This window comes from Aquarana catesbeiana, linkage group LG05 (assembly GCF_042186555.1).
Source record: "Aquarana catesbeiana isolate 2022-GZ linkage group LG05, ASM4218655v1, whole genome shotgun sequence".
Classification (NCBI taxonomy): Eukaryota; Metazoa; Chordata; class Amphibia; order Anura; family Ranidae; genus Aquarana; species Aquarana catesbeiana.
Genome location: NC_133328.1, coordinates 186,329,425 through 186,348,581, shown reverse-complemented (window position 1 = coordinate 186,348,581; position 19,157 = coordinate 186,329,425). Strand labels below are relative to the sequence as shown.

Genomic DNA, 19,157 nt, shown 5'->3' with positions numbered 1-19,157 from the left:
AGAATTGGTCTATCCAGTCTAAGCTAAAACATAACGGTAATGTGTCACATGTGAAGCAAGATTTGTGTTGTAGAGCCATTGGGTGGCCACTGATGATTTCAATTTGGCGGGCAGCTGCTTGGCATGAGATTTGGAAGCTAGTGGAGATCAATGTAGTAGCGGGTATTACTACAGTTATTTTCGGCTTCCAGGGGGATCGGCAAAGTATATATAGTTTACATTGGTCCAAGCTGGCCCTCTGATTGGAGGTGGAGAGGCCTGATTTCCTTCCTTTTTTAAAATTTTTTTATTACTTTCAAGATTGCTTCTTTCCACGTACCTTATAGGCCTTGTGCACACTGGGGCCCTTGTAAAAGTTTTCCCTGTGCCTAAGCAGTGTTTTTGCAAACATGTTTAGGCACGTCAAGCACTTGGGCATTTATTCATTTCAATGGCCATAATATTCATTTATACTGGCCATTGAAATTAAAAAGTGCTCAAGCACTAATTGCGCCTAGTGTTTAGGCAGGATTAGACGCTTTACCTGCATTTAGGCATGCCAGTCGTTTCTTCTGCCAAAACGCTTTTCTCTTTTTCCGCATCCTGTAAATGCCTATGTTTGCATGAACACATAGGCTACCCTGAAGGGATGTTTAGAAACCATAAAAGAAAAAAAATGTCAAACTCATGTAAAACAGGCATTTTTGAGCTCAAGTGGGCATAAGGCCTAAATCTTTTGGTCAGTCCAGTGACATGGGTGCCTTCTCTGATGGCAGCGGGTGGTCTTTACGTCCTATAGAACTCAAGTGGTGAGATCTCCCTGCTATAATACACATTTGTGAGTTCCAGGAAGAAATGTTTGCGAGACATTGGGATTTCTGTGCTTCTTCAAACGATCAGTTATAATAGTTATGGCCTGAGTTTGGAAACTTCTGAGTTTTATATCCGAGAGTAGACAAAAGTGACTGTTCTGAGTAATTGTTCTTCAAAAAACTTGGGTTGCTGTTATTCTGTTTTATGCTTTTTCCTTTTTAATATTCTTCATTTTTATTTTTTTTTTCTTCTTCTATAAAACCTTGTATATGTCTCGCATACAATGTGATGCTCTCTGTACCTACCTTGTTATCTATTTTATGTACAATGCTTGTGGTATTGGTTGTCATGTATACCTTTTTATCTCTACAATACACCGGCATTTTCTCTCCTTGCCAATAAAATTTGGATTTTAAAAAATTAAAAAAATTAAAAAGGTCAAATGAGGGAAGTTTTCAAACAAGCTTACTAGTTTGGTGAGGCAACGTCCAACAAACAGGGTTCTCTCAAGGGGTACCGGAAAGGGACTCAAAATTTAAAGAGAAGTATAACTAAAGCTTTTTGGCCATATTTCTCTTGTGGGTCGAAGTGCACTTATGTTAGATTTCCTGTGAACAGCTAATGTCACAGAGCCGCTACAGGCTCTGGTCGGATCCCAACAATAATATCAGGATCTACCCAGATGCCTGACCAGCTGCTGGCTCAGCCTCCCAATCTGCTGCAGACAGCCTGAACCAGCCGCCCCAGTGAGCACTGGAGGGGCGGAGCAGAGAGCGGTGGCTTACTGTCGCTGATCTCTGCTCAGAGCGGGCTGAGAACTCAGCGGTCATGTGATCACTCAGTTCTCGGGCTTAGAGCCAGTGGGGGACAGCTGCATTATCTTCCTGATGCTGCAGTAGGGAGGTCAATATTGATGATTTGTTTTTTCCACTCATTTTTCTCCTTTTAAACATACACAAATGTGTATGAAACTATAAGGGGGAATCTAAGAGGATTTTAATCACTTGCCTATCAATGACAGGATGACAGAGTCCGCAAACTATCTCTAAGGGTGCGCATCTGTCCCCTACTGCAAGCGATTGTGTTATTTATTTATTGACAGCCATGGATGTTGTCAACCTGTAATTGACTTGTACAGGCTTCCTGTCCTCCACTGATCAGAAACACTGAACACAGAAATAAGCTAATCCGGATAGTATATTGTCTTAACTGGATGTGTGCATGAGCCTTAAGGGCCCCGTTGACATCTAGTGACTGCAAAGCGTCAGGTTTTGTGGAGCTGCACTGTTCATTTGAATGGCCTGCTCTCTGCTTCATAAATGTGCCAAAGTAGCGCCTGTTTCTTTTGTGTAATGGGGTTGGCATTATTCAGAAATGTTACCTTGTTACAGAATCACGTGCAGAATGGCGCAAATGTGAACAGGGCCTTAGGAATAATGCCCCTTTCACACAGGGCGGGCTCCATTGGAGTTTGCTGGCCCAGCAGGGAGTCTGTCCACTGATCCCTACTGAGCAGGTGGGTGGCTGGTCCACTTAACTTATGCAGAGAAAACATTGACACAGCCTAGAGCTGTACGATTCTGGATAAAATGAGAATCATAAATTCTTTTGCTTAGAATAAAGATCACGATTCTCGCAGCGTAACATCTTTCACATTATACAAAAAAATTGGGCTAACTTTACTGTTTTTTTTGTTTTGTTTTTGTTTTTTTGTTTTTTATTGAAGTGTATTTTTTCCCAAAAAATTGCATTTGAAAGACCGTTGCGCAAATACAATGTGACCCAAAACGTAAGCCATTTTATTCTCCAGGGTCTCTGGTAAAACATTTATTTATTTATATATATATATATATAATAATATATTTGTGTGTGTGTGTGTGTATAAATGTTTGGGTGTTTCTAAGTAATTTTCTAGCAAAAAATACTTATTTTAACTTGTAAGCAACAAATGTCAGAAAATGGTTTGGTCCTTTCATCTAAAAGAACCGAGAGATACATTGTATGTCTTCTCTTCTCTATTTCTCAGCGCTGAGGAATGTTGATAAACATTTGTCACTTGCTTTTTTTTTTTTTTTTTTTGGACAGCTCAGCTCTGCACTGTTTACATAGAATCGCGGAAACAGCTGATTAGCATCATGAGGAGGGGGTTGAATCGAGATCGTGATCTTTTATTGATTAATCGTGCAGCTCTAACACAGCCCACTCTCCTCTTTGGGCAATCTGATGTAAATGGACTACCTTTCCATTTACACCCAGCTGCCATCCGATCCGGATAGGGTCACATCCTTTGACACCTGCCACTCTATATAAAAACTGGAGAGTCCGATTGGGTCTGTCTAAAAAAAAAAAAAAAATAGGTGGATTCAATTGGTCCGCCCGTGTGTAAGGGCCCTAATTCATGACTGAGATGCTACACTTGTATCTAAATTTTACTCACTAATGTAGCAATTTGTACTTGTGTGAGCCTTGGAAGAAGTATTAGTATCTAAAAATTATTCACAAGTGTCACGATTTGTACTTGTATAAACCTTGGCCAAAGTATCTGCACCTGTATCAAAATATTATTCACAACTAATCAATCGATTATGAAAATAGTTGACAACTATTTTAATAATCTATTAATCAGCCAGCCGATTAGTTGGCCTGCATACAGAATGCATTATTTGTTTACATATCAGGAAATACAGTGCAGCATACATACAGCTCAGTACACCATCCATACATGTCAGAAGACACAGTGCAGCACACATACAGCTCAGTACATCATCCATACATGTCAGTAAGTGCCTCTGACCATTGCTGGATACAGATGTTGTGCATACAGGGATGGTGTTTCTGACCTCAGCTATCCCTAGTGTTTAGGGTTAATTACACACTTTGTGTAATAGTTTGATGCAAAGTATTGTTTTTCAGGACTGGTTTAACATTTGCTTCTAAACTTTGTGAGGGTGACGACTTCTGTGATGTTGCTTCTTTCTTTTGAATATTCCTGCTTTGTAGGTGTGTGAGAGCACAACTGTTTCAGGGTTGTGATAGTATCATGTTGAGGTTTTACAGGGAGGAGTGGCTCAGCTTTCCTTTCTGCTATGACATTGTTCAGTGTGGTTATTTTCCCTTCCATGTCTGAGTGGGTTCCCTTTTCTGCTAGAATCAGACAGACTTTCCTTCACACTAGTCATGGTGAGTGGGCAAATATGGGTCAAAGAAACATTGTATGTACAGAAAGCTAAATTCCAGCTGTGTCTTTTGGTTTGCATACTCCAGCATAAATATGGTAATCATCTTTAACTCTTTGTTTTTTGCGTAGTCATTTATTGAATATGCTTTACAGCTTTTTTACCCTGTTTTTTAATAGTTTTTTTTCATCCTCGATTCTTTGTTTAAGTCGCTGTTCCTTCTTAAGTTCATCAATTATGTGATCTCAATAAATGATCTGAATACCACCATTAAAGGTGGTATGAATATAAATACAGTATTTTTTGTTGTTGTCACTTTTAGGCCTCATGCACGGTGAACGTTTTTACAGCTGCTGTTTTTGGCTTCAGGCGTTTTTTTCTGCAGCCAGTAAACTCCCCAGCATGCTACCCTATGTGTCCATGCACACTTAGACTGTTATCGGTGATTTTTGGCTGGAAAAAAACCCAGAACTAGTGAGTTTTAAGAGGAATTTTTCAGCGGTAAAAACGCTCTAACTCTGACAAAAGCTAAAAATGGAGAAAAAGTGGCTATTCTGCATTTTATCATCGTTTATTGAGCCATAAGCTTATGCAAGAATATAGTTTTGCTAAAAAACGCTACAGCTAAACGCTGAAAAACTAATTTTAGAGCTTTTGGCGTTTTTATAACATCCAGTGTGCATGAGGCCTTAAAGTAAAAATAAACAAATGAACACATAAATGTGAACACCCATGCGATGCGATGCCAGTGCGGGGGGAAAAAAAGTCCCTGTGAATCCAATGTGAGTTGAGCCATACAACTGTATGGCTGATCTTGCATTGCACAAACATCGCATGCGATCGGCACTGCAGTGCGGGTGAGAATCATAAGCGATGTCTGTGTTCTCACAAGTGTGAACCCGGGCTTTAGTGTGGGATTGCTTGGATTCATTTGTATTATTTTGTAACTCTGACAATCTGTATGTCTTTCAGGTGTTCTGACTAAAGACGTTTGTGTTAACTCCACACCTTCAGAATATATTTATACCCAGCCACAGCTTGGAATGTGCCATCCTATGGAGGATTAACTTGTGCAGCTTTAAGGAGGTTCTGCACAGAAGGACTTCAAACAAGTGCAAGAAAAGGAGAGCTCTAAGGAAATAAAATGTCATCTAACAGGGGTCAGAATCCTCATGGACTTAAACAGATTGGCTTGGACCAGATCTGGGATGACCTGCGGGCCGGCATCCAACAAGTTTACACCAGACAAAGCATGGCAAAGTCCAGATACATGGAACTCTATACGTATCCTTAAATCTGCTTCCAGAGTGTTGCACTTCTTGGTAAATCCTGAAGGATTCCTGGAACATGGAATTGTCAGACCCTGGAGAATCTTCTGGATATAAAATAATAGAAATCTTTTGATATCCGTTTTGTAGGAATATTTCCAAAAAATGGCAAAATGCTGCAAAAGCCACATATTGGCAGGTTATCAGAAAACGCAGCATTTCTTGGTCTAATTGCTTAGTTGTTTGTTTCTAAATCCTTGGAAATTTCAGATTCCAGCAGGATGCAAAAACCTGGAGACTGGCTTGGCTCTTTTGATTTGAAGGGCTGGGCAGAATTCAAATTTAATAGCGTGTTTTAGTCAATGATCCCAATTTTACAGCTGGAAATGTAATTTTTTCCCTCAACATTCTTAAGTATTATTGATGGCAATGAAAAATCTGCTTATTGTAGGGGCGCAAACACCCGTGTGATTTGTTCAGTGTTAAACGGTGAAATATTGTTGAGAAGCAGGCTTGTCTATTGAGGCTACTTGGATTCATTAAATGAAGCAAACACTGTCCTAAAGCGTATGTAAAGGCAAAACTTCTTCTTTTTTTTTTTTTTTTTTTTTCCCTTTAATTTCTGTATGTGACCATGTTGTGGTGGCTCACTCCTTTGTTTGTGATGATCATTGTTACTGAGACAGAAAGTGAGAGGAAATCCAGTTACCAGTACAAGAGGCGGGGGAAAATCTTCCATGTGAAACTCCATTCCTGTAACAACTGTCTAAAAGGGGAATTTCCCTCACATTCCTTTAAAGTGTAAGTTCACCTTTACAGAAAATCTGTAAGGTGACCTTACACTGGGCCCCCTCCCCATCCCCTCCAGTCGTCCTGTACCAGATTGCCGCAGTCCCCTGCTGTCAGACACTGAAAAGCCGCTTCACCAGTCTGTGGATTTGAAATCCCGGAAGATTTCTCTCCTCGCAGTGCTGACAGTATGGGCTAGATGGCTTCTGATTGGTAAGCACCGTCCATGTGACAGTGCTGACCAATTGGAATCCCTGTAGGCTGTACTGGCTAAGCAATACAGACAGGAGATTAGGTGGCTGAGATTTTAAAATCCCTGGACCAGTGAAGCTCCTCCTCAGTGTCTGACAGCGGGAGATCGCAGCAATTAGGTACAGTGGTTCCAGTGTAAGGTCACCTTACAGATTTTCTGTAAAGATGAACCTACACTTTAACTTTCTTTAGCATCTAAGGAAGTGAAGGTAAATCTCAGCAGTGCGCCAATGGTAAAAAAATAATCTGACTGGATTAAACCAGTCCCTGCACTATCCATAACTCTAAGTTTTGGCTTAACATACGCTTCAAAGTGAATCTGTGCAGATTAGCCACTTGTTGACCACCCTATAGCAGTTTTACTCCTGCACTTCCGCCAGCAGGGGGCATGCACCGCTTCTGCTGTGATTATTCATAGGAGAAGGCGATTTGCAGGTGCTGGGCACTCGATGTCTGCCGCCACCCACTGATCATCGGGTAGAAGCACAGAACGGAGCTCTGTCTATGTAAACAAGACAGATCTCCATTCTGACAGGAGGGAAGGAATGGATTCTGTGTTCCTACAAAGCAGGGCCTTAAAACCAGCACACATTGTACACACAAACACTGGCTAGGCACACAGTTAACCCTTTGATCTCCCTAAATGTTTAACCCCTTCCCAGCCAGTGTCATTAGTACAGTGACAGTGCATATTTTTAGCACTGATCACTGTATTAGTGTCATTGGTTCCCGCAAAGTGTCAGTTATTGTCAGATTTGTCTGCCACAATATCCCAGTACCGCTATAAGTCACTGATCACTGTCATTACTAGTATAAAAAAAAGTAAATATCCCATAGTTTGTAGACTTAATAGGAGCATTATTCCTGCTATTCACCATAACAAAGGCATCACGCTTTTGTAACAAAGTATGTGTGTGTATAGAAAATATATATATATATATATATATATATATATATATATATATATATATATATATATATATATATATTTTCTCATACATCATAACCCATATTGTAATTGAATGTTAAGTGACAGCCAATCACAGTCATGTGATCAGAATGCACGCCTCCACCTCCCGCCATTTAGAACCTCTTAAAAGGCCAGGAGGCAGCATCCTCTGCAACAAAAAATTAATTTGCAGACCCTGCAACTTTCCGGATGCACTCTGCAAGTACATGCCACGTGCCACTACCAGACCTGCACAAATACCGGCAGCCGCAAGCACCCACAAAGAGAAATGTGGGACCCATTAATCCTAATGGCACGCTGCCCGCACTGGAAGTTGCACCTGTACTGGGAACCTTGGTTCCTATGTGGGCTGCCATTTCAAAAATAGTGCAAGGACTTCTTTCCTGTGTCGTGGGGCATGGCAGCCCATTAAGATAAAAGGGCTCTCTTTCCCATGCAAACCGCGGCCCAGACAGCTGCATGGGTGTGAAGTTAGCCTTATAGCTTTTTCTTCAGAGCAGAAACAGATAGGAATCTGCCAAAATGGTTATAAAATCCTTGCAATGTACATTGATCACTTAGAAGGAATTGTTTTTCTCAAAAGTTGAGTTACTCTTTAACCACTTTCTGCCCACAGTACATTTTACTGCGGGCCGGTGGCAGCTATGGCTAGGTCGCTGCCTGTTTCTGGGTTTTCAGGTGCACATGCACATGCCCCCTACTAACCTGTGCAGGAGTTAGTCAGAGTTTGTCAGCAGGTTTCAGACAGTGATTTTGGCCAATCACAGCACAGAGTTCTGTGTTTTCAAACACACAGTGCTCTGTATACAGACAGCGATCTGGCTATTTCTTCTCCCTGAAATACACTGAGTTCAGGTAGAAAAAGTAGCCAGATCTCTTAGTAAAAGCAGCCCACATTACACATATCACACTTGTTAGGCACACAGTTAACCTCTTGATTGCGCCTTGATGTCAACCCCTTCCTAGCCAGTGCCATTAGTACAGTGTACAGTATTATCACTGTATTAATGTCACTATCTCCGTGTCAGTTAGTGACCCTCCCAGCAAATGTCTGTTGACACCAGATTGCCCACCACACTATTACAGTCACACTATATGTCTCTGATCACCGCCATTACCAGTATAGCATCTAAAGCTGCGTATATGTACCATAGTTTGTAGATGCTAGAACATCCACACAAACCAACTAACGCACACTTTTTTTATTGAAGGGGAAAAAAAAAAAGACTGGGAGCACAGAATACATTTTGGCCCAAATTTATGAAGAAATGTGATTTTAATTGGATATTTTTCTTTCTCGAACATCACGGGACACAGAGCCACAGTAATTACTGATGGGTTATATAGGGTATCACTGGTGATTGGACACTGGCACACCCTATCAGAAAGTTCAACCCCCTATATAATCCCTCCCCTTGCAGGGATACCTCAGTTTTTACGCCAGTGTCTTAGGTGATGGACGTGTAAAGATGTCCTGCGCTGAGCTCCAGGGGGAATATCCCATATCCTATATCCTATACTGGGGCAAGCCAGGCGAACCTGATCCATTCCAAGTGTCTTTTCGTGGCCGAATTGGATGGTACCCGGGCCTCGTGTCCGAAAAAACGAGGTTTTACCCGTAATGCTTCTCTTTTTAGAGAGCTGGACCCCGCATATTAGAAAATGTTTTTTCTAGCCTAATTTCTAGCCGGGTGCTTTACAGGTCCAGAACTGCAGGATCCCCCTATTCGTAGGGGGCCCCAGTCTCTGACGATTTTCTAAACGGAGCCCACCGTGAGAGGTGAAGATTGGCTCTGTACAACAGAACCCTGCGGCTGGATAAGGTAAGAGGAGATTCCACAGAATGTTTAAATTCTATTAGGTTTTCTCCTTTAAAGTAAATGCATGCTATGCCTATTGTGACCACCGGGGGCTGCCAAGAGCACATGCCTTGTCATGCTGATGTCGGCTCAGTGTTCTTATGCTACACAGCGTCTCCAGCCGGCTCCAGGTAGGATGGATGGGGGGATTTCTCATCAGGGATGTTCCCCCCCCCAGGCAGGGGGAGGCCATAGGGGTCTGAAAAGCGGTTATACACCGCTCGAACGCCACCGCCATTACAGGCAGGCACCATCACTACCGGCCCCTCTCCTCCCCCCCCCCTTCTCCCAGCCTTCCTCCATATTATTTCAGCACGGGAAGCGCTCGTTTTTTCGAAATTCGAGCGGGGGGGGCGGCGATAGAGGGGGGGCGGGGCGTCAGCACAGGTGCTTAGACTCCCGCTCAGGCCAGCTGCAGGCTATTAAAGCACTCTGTACAGGTGCACACAGCCTTTGGAGGGACACAGAGCTGGCAGGTCGCATGTAAGGTGGGACACAGGCATTCTCCTAGGCAGCATTTACTAAGGTAACACCAGACTGAGCATTGGGTAGCAGGGCTTTTAGCCGGACTACATCACTCAGCAGTCAGTGTTCATTTGTGATACCTCCACCTTGTTGCTTTGCACTATGGGTAGAAGAGGTTCAAACACCCCAAGAACCAGAGACACTAGGGGATCTCGGTCAGGTTCTGAGGACCCCCTTTCTGCAGCATCCTCCCCCCCCCTGAGGGGCCAGGGACGGCTAGCCAGGGGGAGCCATTGGGGTCAGGGGCTATACCTGCCTCCGGCACTTCAGCCCCTGTAGACGTTACACAGGAGGTTTTTTCCTCAACCATTAGTGGTTTAGAGGAGAGATTAATGGCCGTGATTACATCTTCACTCAGTGGAAGAAAACGCACTAGGCCTTCCTCTGTTTCCCAAGACCCTCAGGAAGAGGAACTCTGGGATAAAGGAGAGGAATCCCTTTCAGTGGATCGGGATGGGACGGACGATTCCTCTTCGGAGGAATCAGGTGGAGAGGGACCCTCTGCGACTTCCCAAGAGGAGAAAGTCTTAGTGCAGATCCTTACTGGATTGGTCCGCTCCACATTTAAGTTGCCCGTATCTGAATCAGTTAAAGAACCCTCTTCTTCTTTGGGGTCACTGAAGCCTCCTCATACAGCAAATGCTTTTCCTGTTCATAATTTACTTGAAAAGCTCATTTATTCTGAGTGGGTTCATCCAGACAGATGTTTTTTTCCGCCAAGAAAGTTTTCAACACTTTATCCGATGGAAGAAAAGTTTGTTAAAATGTGGGGAATACCGGCCATTGATGCCGCTATTTCCTCCGTAAATAATAGTCTGACTTGTCCTGTAGACAATGCTCAGATGCTCAGGGATCCTGTAGATAAAAAGATGGAATCCCTATTGAAGGATGTTTTTTCCTTAGCAGGTTCAGTGGCTCAACCTGCGGTAGCGGTGATTGGAGTCTGTCAATACTTAAGAGACCATGTGAAACAGGTCATCAAAGTTTTACCTGAACAGCAGGCTCAGGGGTTGGCTAACCTTCCTGCGGCCTTATGTTATGTTGTTGACGCCATCAGTGATTCTATCGTGCAAACTTCTCGTCTTTCACTGGGGTTGGTGCATATACGTAGAATCCTATGGTTGAAAAATTGGTCAGCTGAAGCACCATGTAAGAAACTGCTGGCTGGGTTTCCGTTTCGTGGTGCAAGGTTGTTTGGAGATGACTTGGATGACTATATCAAGAAAATCTCTGGTGGGAAAAGTACTCTCTTACCTGTCAAGAAGAAGAGTAAGCGTCCCTCTTTCAAACGGACTCTTTCCCCAGTGCCAGGGGCTTCAGCCTCCAGGCAGTCTCGACGGCCTCCTCCGTCTGGGTTCAGAAGCAAGAGTCAACCCCAGGAACAAAAGAAGTCCTAGGGGAAGAAGCCTACTAGGCAAAACACTAAGACCTCTTCATGACGGGGCGCCCCCGCTCGTTTGAGTGGGGGGAAGACTGCGTCAGTTCTCAGAGCTCTGGCAGGAGGACTTCCAGGACAGATGGGTAATCTCCACGGTAACCTTAGGGTACAAGCTGGAGTTTCAGGAATTTCCCTCTCCTCGGTTCCTCAGATCAAGTGTCCCCAGAGACCCAGAGAAGACGCAGTCGCTCCTTCTAGCGTTAGAGCGACTTTTGTCACAGGAGATCATTATGATGGTTCCCGCAAAGGACCAGGGATTGGGCTTCTATTCCAACCTTTTTACGGTCCAAAAACCAAATGGGGATGTCAGCCCCATTCTGGATTTAAGGGATCTGAACCGGTTCCTAAGGATTCAGTCTTTCCGCATGGAATCAATTTGGACAGTAGTCTCCACCCTGCAGGGAGGAGAATTTCTGGCATTGATAGACATCAGAGATGTATATCTGCATGTGCCCATTTTTCCTGCTCGTCAGAAGTTTCTGCGATTCGAGATAGAAGGGCGCCATTTCCAGTTTGTGGCTCTGCCTTTTGGGATAGCCACTGCACCTCGGGTGTTCACAAAGGTCTTGGCCCCTCCTCTGGCCAGGTTAAGGGCCCAGGGTATAGCTGTCATAGCATACCTAGACGACTTGCTACTAATAGACCGGTCGGTAGCTTACTTGAACGGAAATTTGAGGACCACAGTCAGGTATCTGGAACACCTGGGTTGGATCCTCAACCTAGAAAAATCTTTCCTAAAACCAGTAAGAAGACTGGAGTATTTAGGTCTGATCATAGATACAAGCCGGGAGAAAATATTTCTACCGCAGGCAAAGATCACTGCTCTAAGAGAGCTGATTCTGGCAGTCAGGGCCAAGAAGGGTCCTTCTGTCCGCCTTTGTATGAGACTACTAGGGAAGATGGTGTCTTCATTCGAAGCAGTTCCCTATGCTCAGTTCCATTCAAGAATGCTACAACACAGTATTCTGTCGACCTGGAACAAGAAGGTTCAGGCATTAGACTTTCCGATGCACCTGTCACATGCGGTGCGTCAGAGCCTCAATTGGTGGCTCCTACCCGAAAACCTGCAGAAGGGGAAATCCTTTCTACCGGTTACCTCGACGGTGGTAACAACAGATGCCAGTCTGTCAGGTTGGGGAGCAGTTCTGGAACAGTCTGCGATTCAGGGGCTATGGTCTAAGACCGAGAGGACCTTGCCCATCAACATTCTGGAGATTCGGAGATTCGGGCGGGTTACCTGGCCCTAAAAGCCTGGACTATCAGGCTACACGGTTGCCCGGTCAGGATCCAGTCCGACAGTGCCACAGCAGTGGCTTATGTCAATCATCAGGGTGGCACCTGGAGCCGAGCTGCTCAAAAGGAGGTGAACCAGATCTTAGTCTGGGCAGAGACGCATGTGCCATGCATATCGGCAGTTTTCATTCCAGGGATAGAGAACTGGCAGGCGGACTATCTAAGTCGCCAGCATACATCCCGACGTCTTTTGGAATATATGCCAAAGATGGGGGGTCCCGGATGTAGATCTCTTTGCATCCCGATTCAACAAAAAGATAGACAGATTTGTGGCAAGGACGAGGGATCCTCTTGCATCCGAGTCGGATGCGTTGGCGATTCCGTGGCATCTGTTCTCACTGATTTATGCATTCCCGCCTATTCTGCTACTGCCACGACTCCTTCGCAGGATCAGACAGGAAAGGAAGTCGGTACTTCTGGTGGCCCCCGCTTGGCCCAGAAGGACTTGGTATGCAGAAATAGTAAGGATGACGGTGGGTTCCCCGTGGACCCTACCGGTACGCCCAGACCTGTTATCTCAAGGTCCAGTGTTCCATCCTGCCTTACAAACGCTAAATTTGACGGTTTGGCTATTGAGACCCACGTTCTGAAGAGTCGTGGGCTTTCAGGTTCTGTCATATCTACCTTGATCAATGCAAGGAAGCCAGCTTCCAGAATGATTTATCATAGAGTCTGGAACGCTTATGTTTCCTGGTGTGAATCCAGGGGTTGGCATCCCAGGAAATATGTCATAGGTAGAATTCTTGATTTTCTACAATTAGGATTAGAGATGAAGCTGGCCTTGAGTACCATCAAGGGCCAGGTCTCGGCTTTATCAGTATTATTTCAACGGCCACTTGCTTCGCATTCTTTGGTCCGAAGCTTTATGCAGGGGGTGATGCGTCTTAATCCTCCGGTTAAAGCGCCCCTAAAACCCTGGGACTTGAACTTGGTCCTGGCTGTGTTACAGAAACAGCCTTTTGAACCAATAAGTCGGATTCCTTTGGTTTTGTTGACAAGGAAGTTAATTTTTCTGGTGGCCATTTCTTCTGCTAGAAGAGTATCAGAATTAGCAGCTCTTTCCTGTAAGGAGCCTTATTTGATTATACACAAGGATAGAGTGGTACTACGCCCTCATCCTAGTTTTTTACCGAAGGTGGTTTCTGATTTTTATTTAAATCAGGACATTGTTCTGCCTTCCTTTTTTCCAGATCCCTGTTCTCCGGAAGAGAGATCACTACATTCTTTGGATGTAGTAAGAGCAGTCAAGGCCTATCTCGAGGCAACTGCTCAGATTCGCAAAATGGATGTTTTGTTTGTGCTGCCAGATGGTCCCAATAGAGGACAGGCAGCGTCAAAAGCTACCATTTCTAAATGGATTCGTCAGTTGATTACTCAGGCTTACGGTTTGAAACAGAAGATTCCTCCGTTTCAGATCAGGGCACATTCCACAAGGGCTATTGGTGCTTCTTGGGCAGTGTATCACCAGGCCTCTATGGCTCAGATCTGCAAGGCCGCAACCTGGTCTTCAGTCCATACATTCACCAGATTCTATAAGGTGGATGTGAGAAGGCATGAGGATATTGCCTTTGGGCGTAGTGTGCTGCGGGCAGCGGTACAGGGTCCTCAGGTCTGATTGCACCCTACTTGGTCGTGGTTCCCCCCCCCCTCAGATAGCATTGCTCTGGGACATCCCATCAGTAATTACTGTGGCTCTGTATCCTGTGATGTTCGAGAAAGAAAATAGGATTTTTTAAAACAGCTTACCTGTAAAATCCTTTTCTTTTGACCGACATCACGGGACACAGAGCCACGGTAATATATACTGGATTCTCCCTCTCTCCCTCTCTCCCTCTCTCCCTCTCTCCCTCTCTCCCTCTCTCCCTCTCTCCCTCTCTCCCTCTCTCCCTCTCTCCCTCTCTCCCTCTCTCCCTCTCTCCCTCTCTCCCTCTCCCTCTCTTCCTCCCCCCTCTCTTCCTCCCCCCTCTCTTCCTCCCCCCTCTCTCCCCCTCTCCCTCCTAGTAATGATGGCGATTAGCGGGACTGCAATATTACGGCAGACAGTTTGACACTTTGCCGAAACCAGTGACCCTAATACAGTGATCAGTGCTAAAAATATGCACTGTCACTATACTAATGACATTGGCTGGGACGGGGTTAAAGGAGGAGATTCAGATAAAAAGCCTTCTGTGTGTAGCAGCCTTCCCAGCACACCCTAATACTTACCTGACCCCCTCTCTGTCCAGCGATGTCCACAAGTCCCTCGGCTGACCAGGACTTGGCTCCCGCAGCTGTCAATCAGTCATTTAGCCAATCGGGAGAAAGAGGGTGCAGGGCTGAACAGTAGCACCATGTCTTAATGGACACAGAGCTGCAGCACGGGTGCCCCTATAGCAAGCTGCTTGCTGTGGGGGCACTCAACAGGCGGTAGGGGCCAGGAGTGCCGAAGAGGGACCTGAGAAGAGCAGGATCTGGGCTGCTCTGTGCAAATCCACTGCACAGAGCAGGTAAGCATAACATGTTTGTTTTTTGTTTATTTTTTTTTAAGAAAACACAGACTTTACAATCACTTTAAACCTCTAGAGCGATCAAAGGGTTAAATGTTTGCCTAGCCAGTGTTTGTGTTTACTGTGTGTGCTGCTCTTACTAGGGGAAGAGATGGATTGATCCTGTGCGCAGCTGCTGCTCTGTAGCAGTGAAAATGCTATAGGGCGGTCATCAAGTGGATAAAGACAAAAAGTTTTAAATCTTCAGTTGGGATTGAAAATATTTGAGAATATTCTTTACCAAAAGAACTGTATATGGTCTTCTTAAAAAAACGTACCCTTGGGGTTTTAGAGATTAATATTCTATATTATTTTGTAATGGGCTCAAACTGCATACTCTTCCATTTTTTGTTTGTCTATTGAACATTTTTATCTATTCCCACAAAAATTTGAACAGGTAGCTGTATAAAGTGTAACATTTAAAATGCAAACAAAATAAGCCTACATTTTCCTGGAGATAACATATTTGTGCATTGGTATGTGCTGTGTTAGGTAGCAGATATTTTGCAGATACGTTTCTACTATCCACAGTTCTGGGATTGTTCTTTGATTACTCCCGTTAACTGTTTACACCCGTCACTGATAATTGATTTATTTGACGTTTGACTGTTTACTGGTAATTTTTGAGCATAAACTGAACGGATCATCTTGGAAGTTCCTTGAACCTTTGTTGGATTGGACAAAACATTTTTAGGTGCAGTACGTTAAAAAAAAAATCCTGCTTGCTGCATCTTTGATGTGCTTTTGTGAAAATGCACATTATAGAGGGTTTTGGTAAAGCGCCTAAAATGTAACGCACCACACAGATGTGAACCTGGACCCAAGTCAATTTTAGTCTGTCTGCAGAACAAGGTATTGTAGAAAGCTATATAAGAGAGAAGATTCAGCAACTCCAAAGTCCTTGATGCAAAAATGTATTGGCTACAGTTGAGCATTAAAAAAACAAACCATTGATGCGTTTTGGCATGAGCCTAAAGCCTCGTACACACAATCGGATTTTTGGCAGGGAATTGTGTGATGACAGACTGTTTGCCTAAAATCCAACCATTAGTACGCTCCATTAGACAATTGTTGTCCAACTTTCCGCCAACAAATGTTGGATGGCAGGCTAGTAAATTTTCGGTGGACAACGGTCTGTTGTCAGATTTTCCTCTCGTGTTTGTACACAAGTCCAAAGTACAAACACGACATTGGCAGAAAGTGCCCAAAAGGTGGCGCTCAAGAGCTGAAGTTCCACATAGTACGCCACTACATTCGTGTTTGTTGGCCAACAATTGTGTACAGTTTGTATGCAAGACAAGTTCCTGGCACACGCCCTTCAGACAAAAGTCTGACGATTTGTTGGCCAACAATCCGATCGTGTGTACGAGGCTTTAGTCAGTGCACATTATATAGAGTTCTTTGGTAGCAGGCCTAAAATGCAACGCGCCACACAGATGTGAACCCGGACCCAAGTCAATTTTAGTCTATCTGCAGAACAAGGTATTGTAGAAAGATAATCTAAGCAATGGCTTTCACAGAAAGTCCCCCGACACCTGCCCTGCCCCTGCTTCATTAAGAACAAACTCACAAGATGTAACACATTCTGTGAGTGGAAGAGGGATCCCCTAATCATCTCCCCTCCCCAGCTCACAGAATGGAGTTGATTTACTAAAACTATAGAGTGCAAATTCTAGTGCAGCTGTGCATGGTAGCCAATTGGCTTCTAACTTCAGGTGGTTCAGTTTAAGCTTTGACAAAAAAAAAACTGGAAACTGATTGGTTCAATGCAGAGCTGTACCAGGTTTTTCACACTCCAGTTTTTATAAATCAACCCCAGTGTGTTGCATTCTGTAAAAACAATACAAGTGGGTTTTTTTTTTTTTTAATGGAGCAGGAGGTGAGAAAGGAGGGTGGGCATCAAGAGTCTTTTATAGCCGCTGATCTTAACCCATGCAGCACCATCAATTGACAGCTGCGAGGACGATCTGACAACGGCAAATAGAGGATTTCCACAACAAGAAGCAGCCAGCAGGATGTTAGGACACCCTTCATTAGAGGTGAGACTTTACGTAGGATCTCATTGGCAGCAAGATCCTGCATAAAAACTAGTGTGTATGCTACAAGCATGTAACATTTCCATGCATACAGCATAAATGTATGCTAATGAGTAATGACCGCTGCTGCTCAGAACCGACATCAAGAATCAACAATGTGCAATCAGTGTTAACGCCACTGCTGGTTACACAACGTTGATGTTTATAGTTCGGTCCATGACCTCGGCTGATTCTGAATGACTCATTGAAGGCTAACATGTAAACATTCATCATGGATGATCAGAGTCTGTCCCATTGCTGGCGATTACATATTGTTCAGATTGATCTGTAGGCCCTGATTGGTGGCAAATAAGGTCCATGTATACCTGTACAGCATAAAACGCAGCCCTAATGCATGACCTTAAAGGCAATTTTTTCTAGTTTTAGTTTGCTCCCAGAATGCTTGAGCCCATAGCATACAATACTACTGTGTACAGAGCCATGTAAATCACGCATCTGAATGCAGCAAACTGTACGCCTATATGCACAAGCCCTTAAAGTAGTAGAACAAAATGGCAAATATTTTGGCTGGTAAAACTGTTCACAAATACTTTTTTCAGCTCTCTGTTTTAACTATTTGATTGAGCAGCCAAATAAATGAAAAGGGAATAAATGTGCATTATCGTATCCTAGTAATTTTGCTCCTTAACTTGTCCTCTCAGTCATGTTTATAACTACTGTACAAGTGTACACCAGTCTAATCAAGCACGATGTTCTGGAGTGCCGCCATCAAAGTCCAAAAAAGGCCAGACCCCTGGAGGGGCTCAGTTTGTTGGGCTTGAACTCTATAAGAGATTAAAAGAGTTTTTGAAGAGTTACTTAACAAATCTACTGAAGGTGAGTGCTTGTTTATTTTTAAAGAGCAGTTTGTCTTTTTATTTATTTTTTGTCTTCTGTGTATTTGAAAGATCAGTTTAATGCAAGCCTGGTCGCTGCTTAGTTTTACCTCATAATAGTTGTACCTTGCTCCTCTTATTTCACTTTTAGTTTACCAGACAGTGTCTGTCTGATTGACAACAATAGTTTAATTGCAGTCTCTAATGATGTGAAATGCCCACTGTGCTCCTGGTGGCCAGAAACCATGTGATCTAGGCTCTGTGTCACATGAGGGAGCTTGGGAGCAGCGTTTTTTTTTTTGTTTTTTGTTTTTTTTTTTTTTGTTTTGTTTTTTTTTTATTCATGGCAAGAAAAAGGTACTATTTATTTACTCAAAATAATAATGTGATCTACCTTACTGATTCGTGTAAATTTTAATGAGATATCCATTTTAGAATATGTGGCAGAAACATGAGTAAAATAGAACAATGTATTTCTGTCCTAAAATATTGCTACACAACCTAGATATTCCAAGAACATGACCCTAGGATCTTTTGTATGATTAGGTTTATGTGCTCACTCTGCAGGATGGAGAAGATCTCATGGATGAAAGTGTACTAAAGTTTTACACACAACAGTGGGAAGACTATCGGTTTTCTAGTAAAGTACTGAATGGCATTTGTGCATATCTCAACCGCCATTGGGTTCGGCGTGAGTGTGATGAAGGGCGCAAAGGAATATATGAAATTTACTCGGTAGGCGGTTTTTATTCTTTCTACTTCCTTATTAATTTCTTATGTACAGGAAAACCTTAATTGTTTAGGGTCTATATACTTTTTTTTTTCCTTAATGGTAAAAGTTTTTAAACAGATATTTCACATATATTTACAGTGCATTTAAAAAGTATTTTTAGGTTTTATCATCATAGACCATTGACATTGACTTGCAGTGGATTTATTTTGTGTTTTTTTTTTTTTTTTTTTTTAATTTGTTGAAACTGATCAACAAAGATGCATGTTGATCACTAAAAGGGGAAATTACACTTTTGTGGGGAAAAAAAAACTAGCAAATAAAAAATATTAACATAGCATATACAATTGCTATGCCAGCCATATTATAATTTAATGTTAATAATTACCTTTCTATATTAATTTACAGTGCTGTATTTTCTGTAAACTTCAATGCAATATGACATCCTGCATACCGTTGTTGTACAGAACGCCTCCAAAATGTCATTCCCTGCTTGTGATTGGCTCACTGATTTTCACGAAAGTTTGATTTTAGGCATTCACTGCAACAAAAATGTAATTTTTGGGGAGATGGCCACTAGGCATGAATTACTTCTAAAGGAATGCAGACACTGCAACTTTTGTGCTGAT

The 19,157-nt window shown here is 43.2% G+C and overlaps 1 protein-coding gene across 4 annotated transcripts in view; it reads left to right on the top strand.

Annotated features, from left to right (window-relative positions):
* The window catches only part of CUL1 (cullin 1), a 159,772-nt gene that overhangs the window by 60,428 nt on the left and 80,187 nt on the right, over positions 1-19,157 (top strand). For 3 of the 4 annotated variants that reach the window (XM_073630447.1, XM_073630445.1, XM_073630446.1), the window contains exons 2-4: positions 4,941-5,252; positions 17,625-17,799; positions 18,345-18,533. In XM_073630447.1, the coding sequence (XP_073486548.1) occupies positions 5,113-5,252; positions 17,625-17,799; positions 18,345-18,533 (504 nt within the window). In that variant the 5' untranslated portion in view covers positions 4,941-5,112. The remainder of the gene's footprint in view (positions 1-4,940; positions 5,253-17,624; positions 17,800-18,344; positions 18,534-19,157) is intronic. The other variant, XM_073630448.1, reaches the window with a different exon arrangement.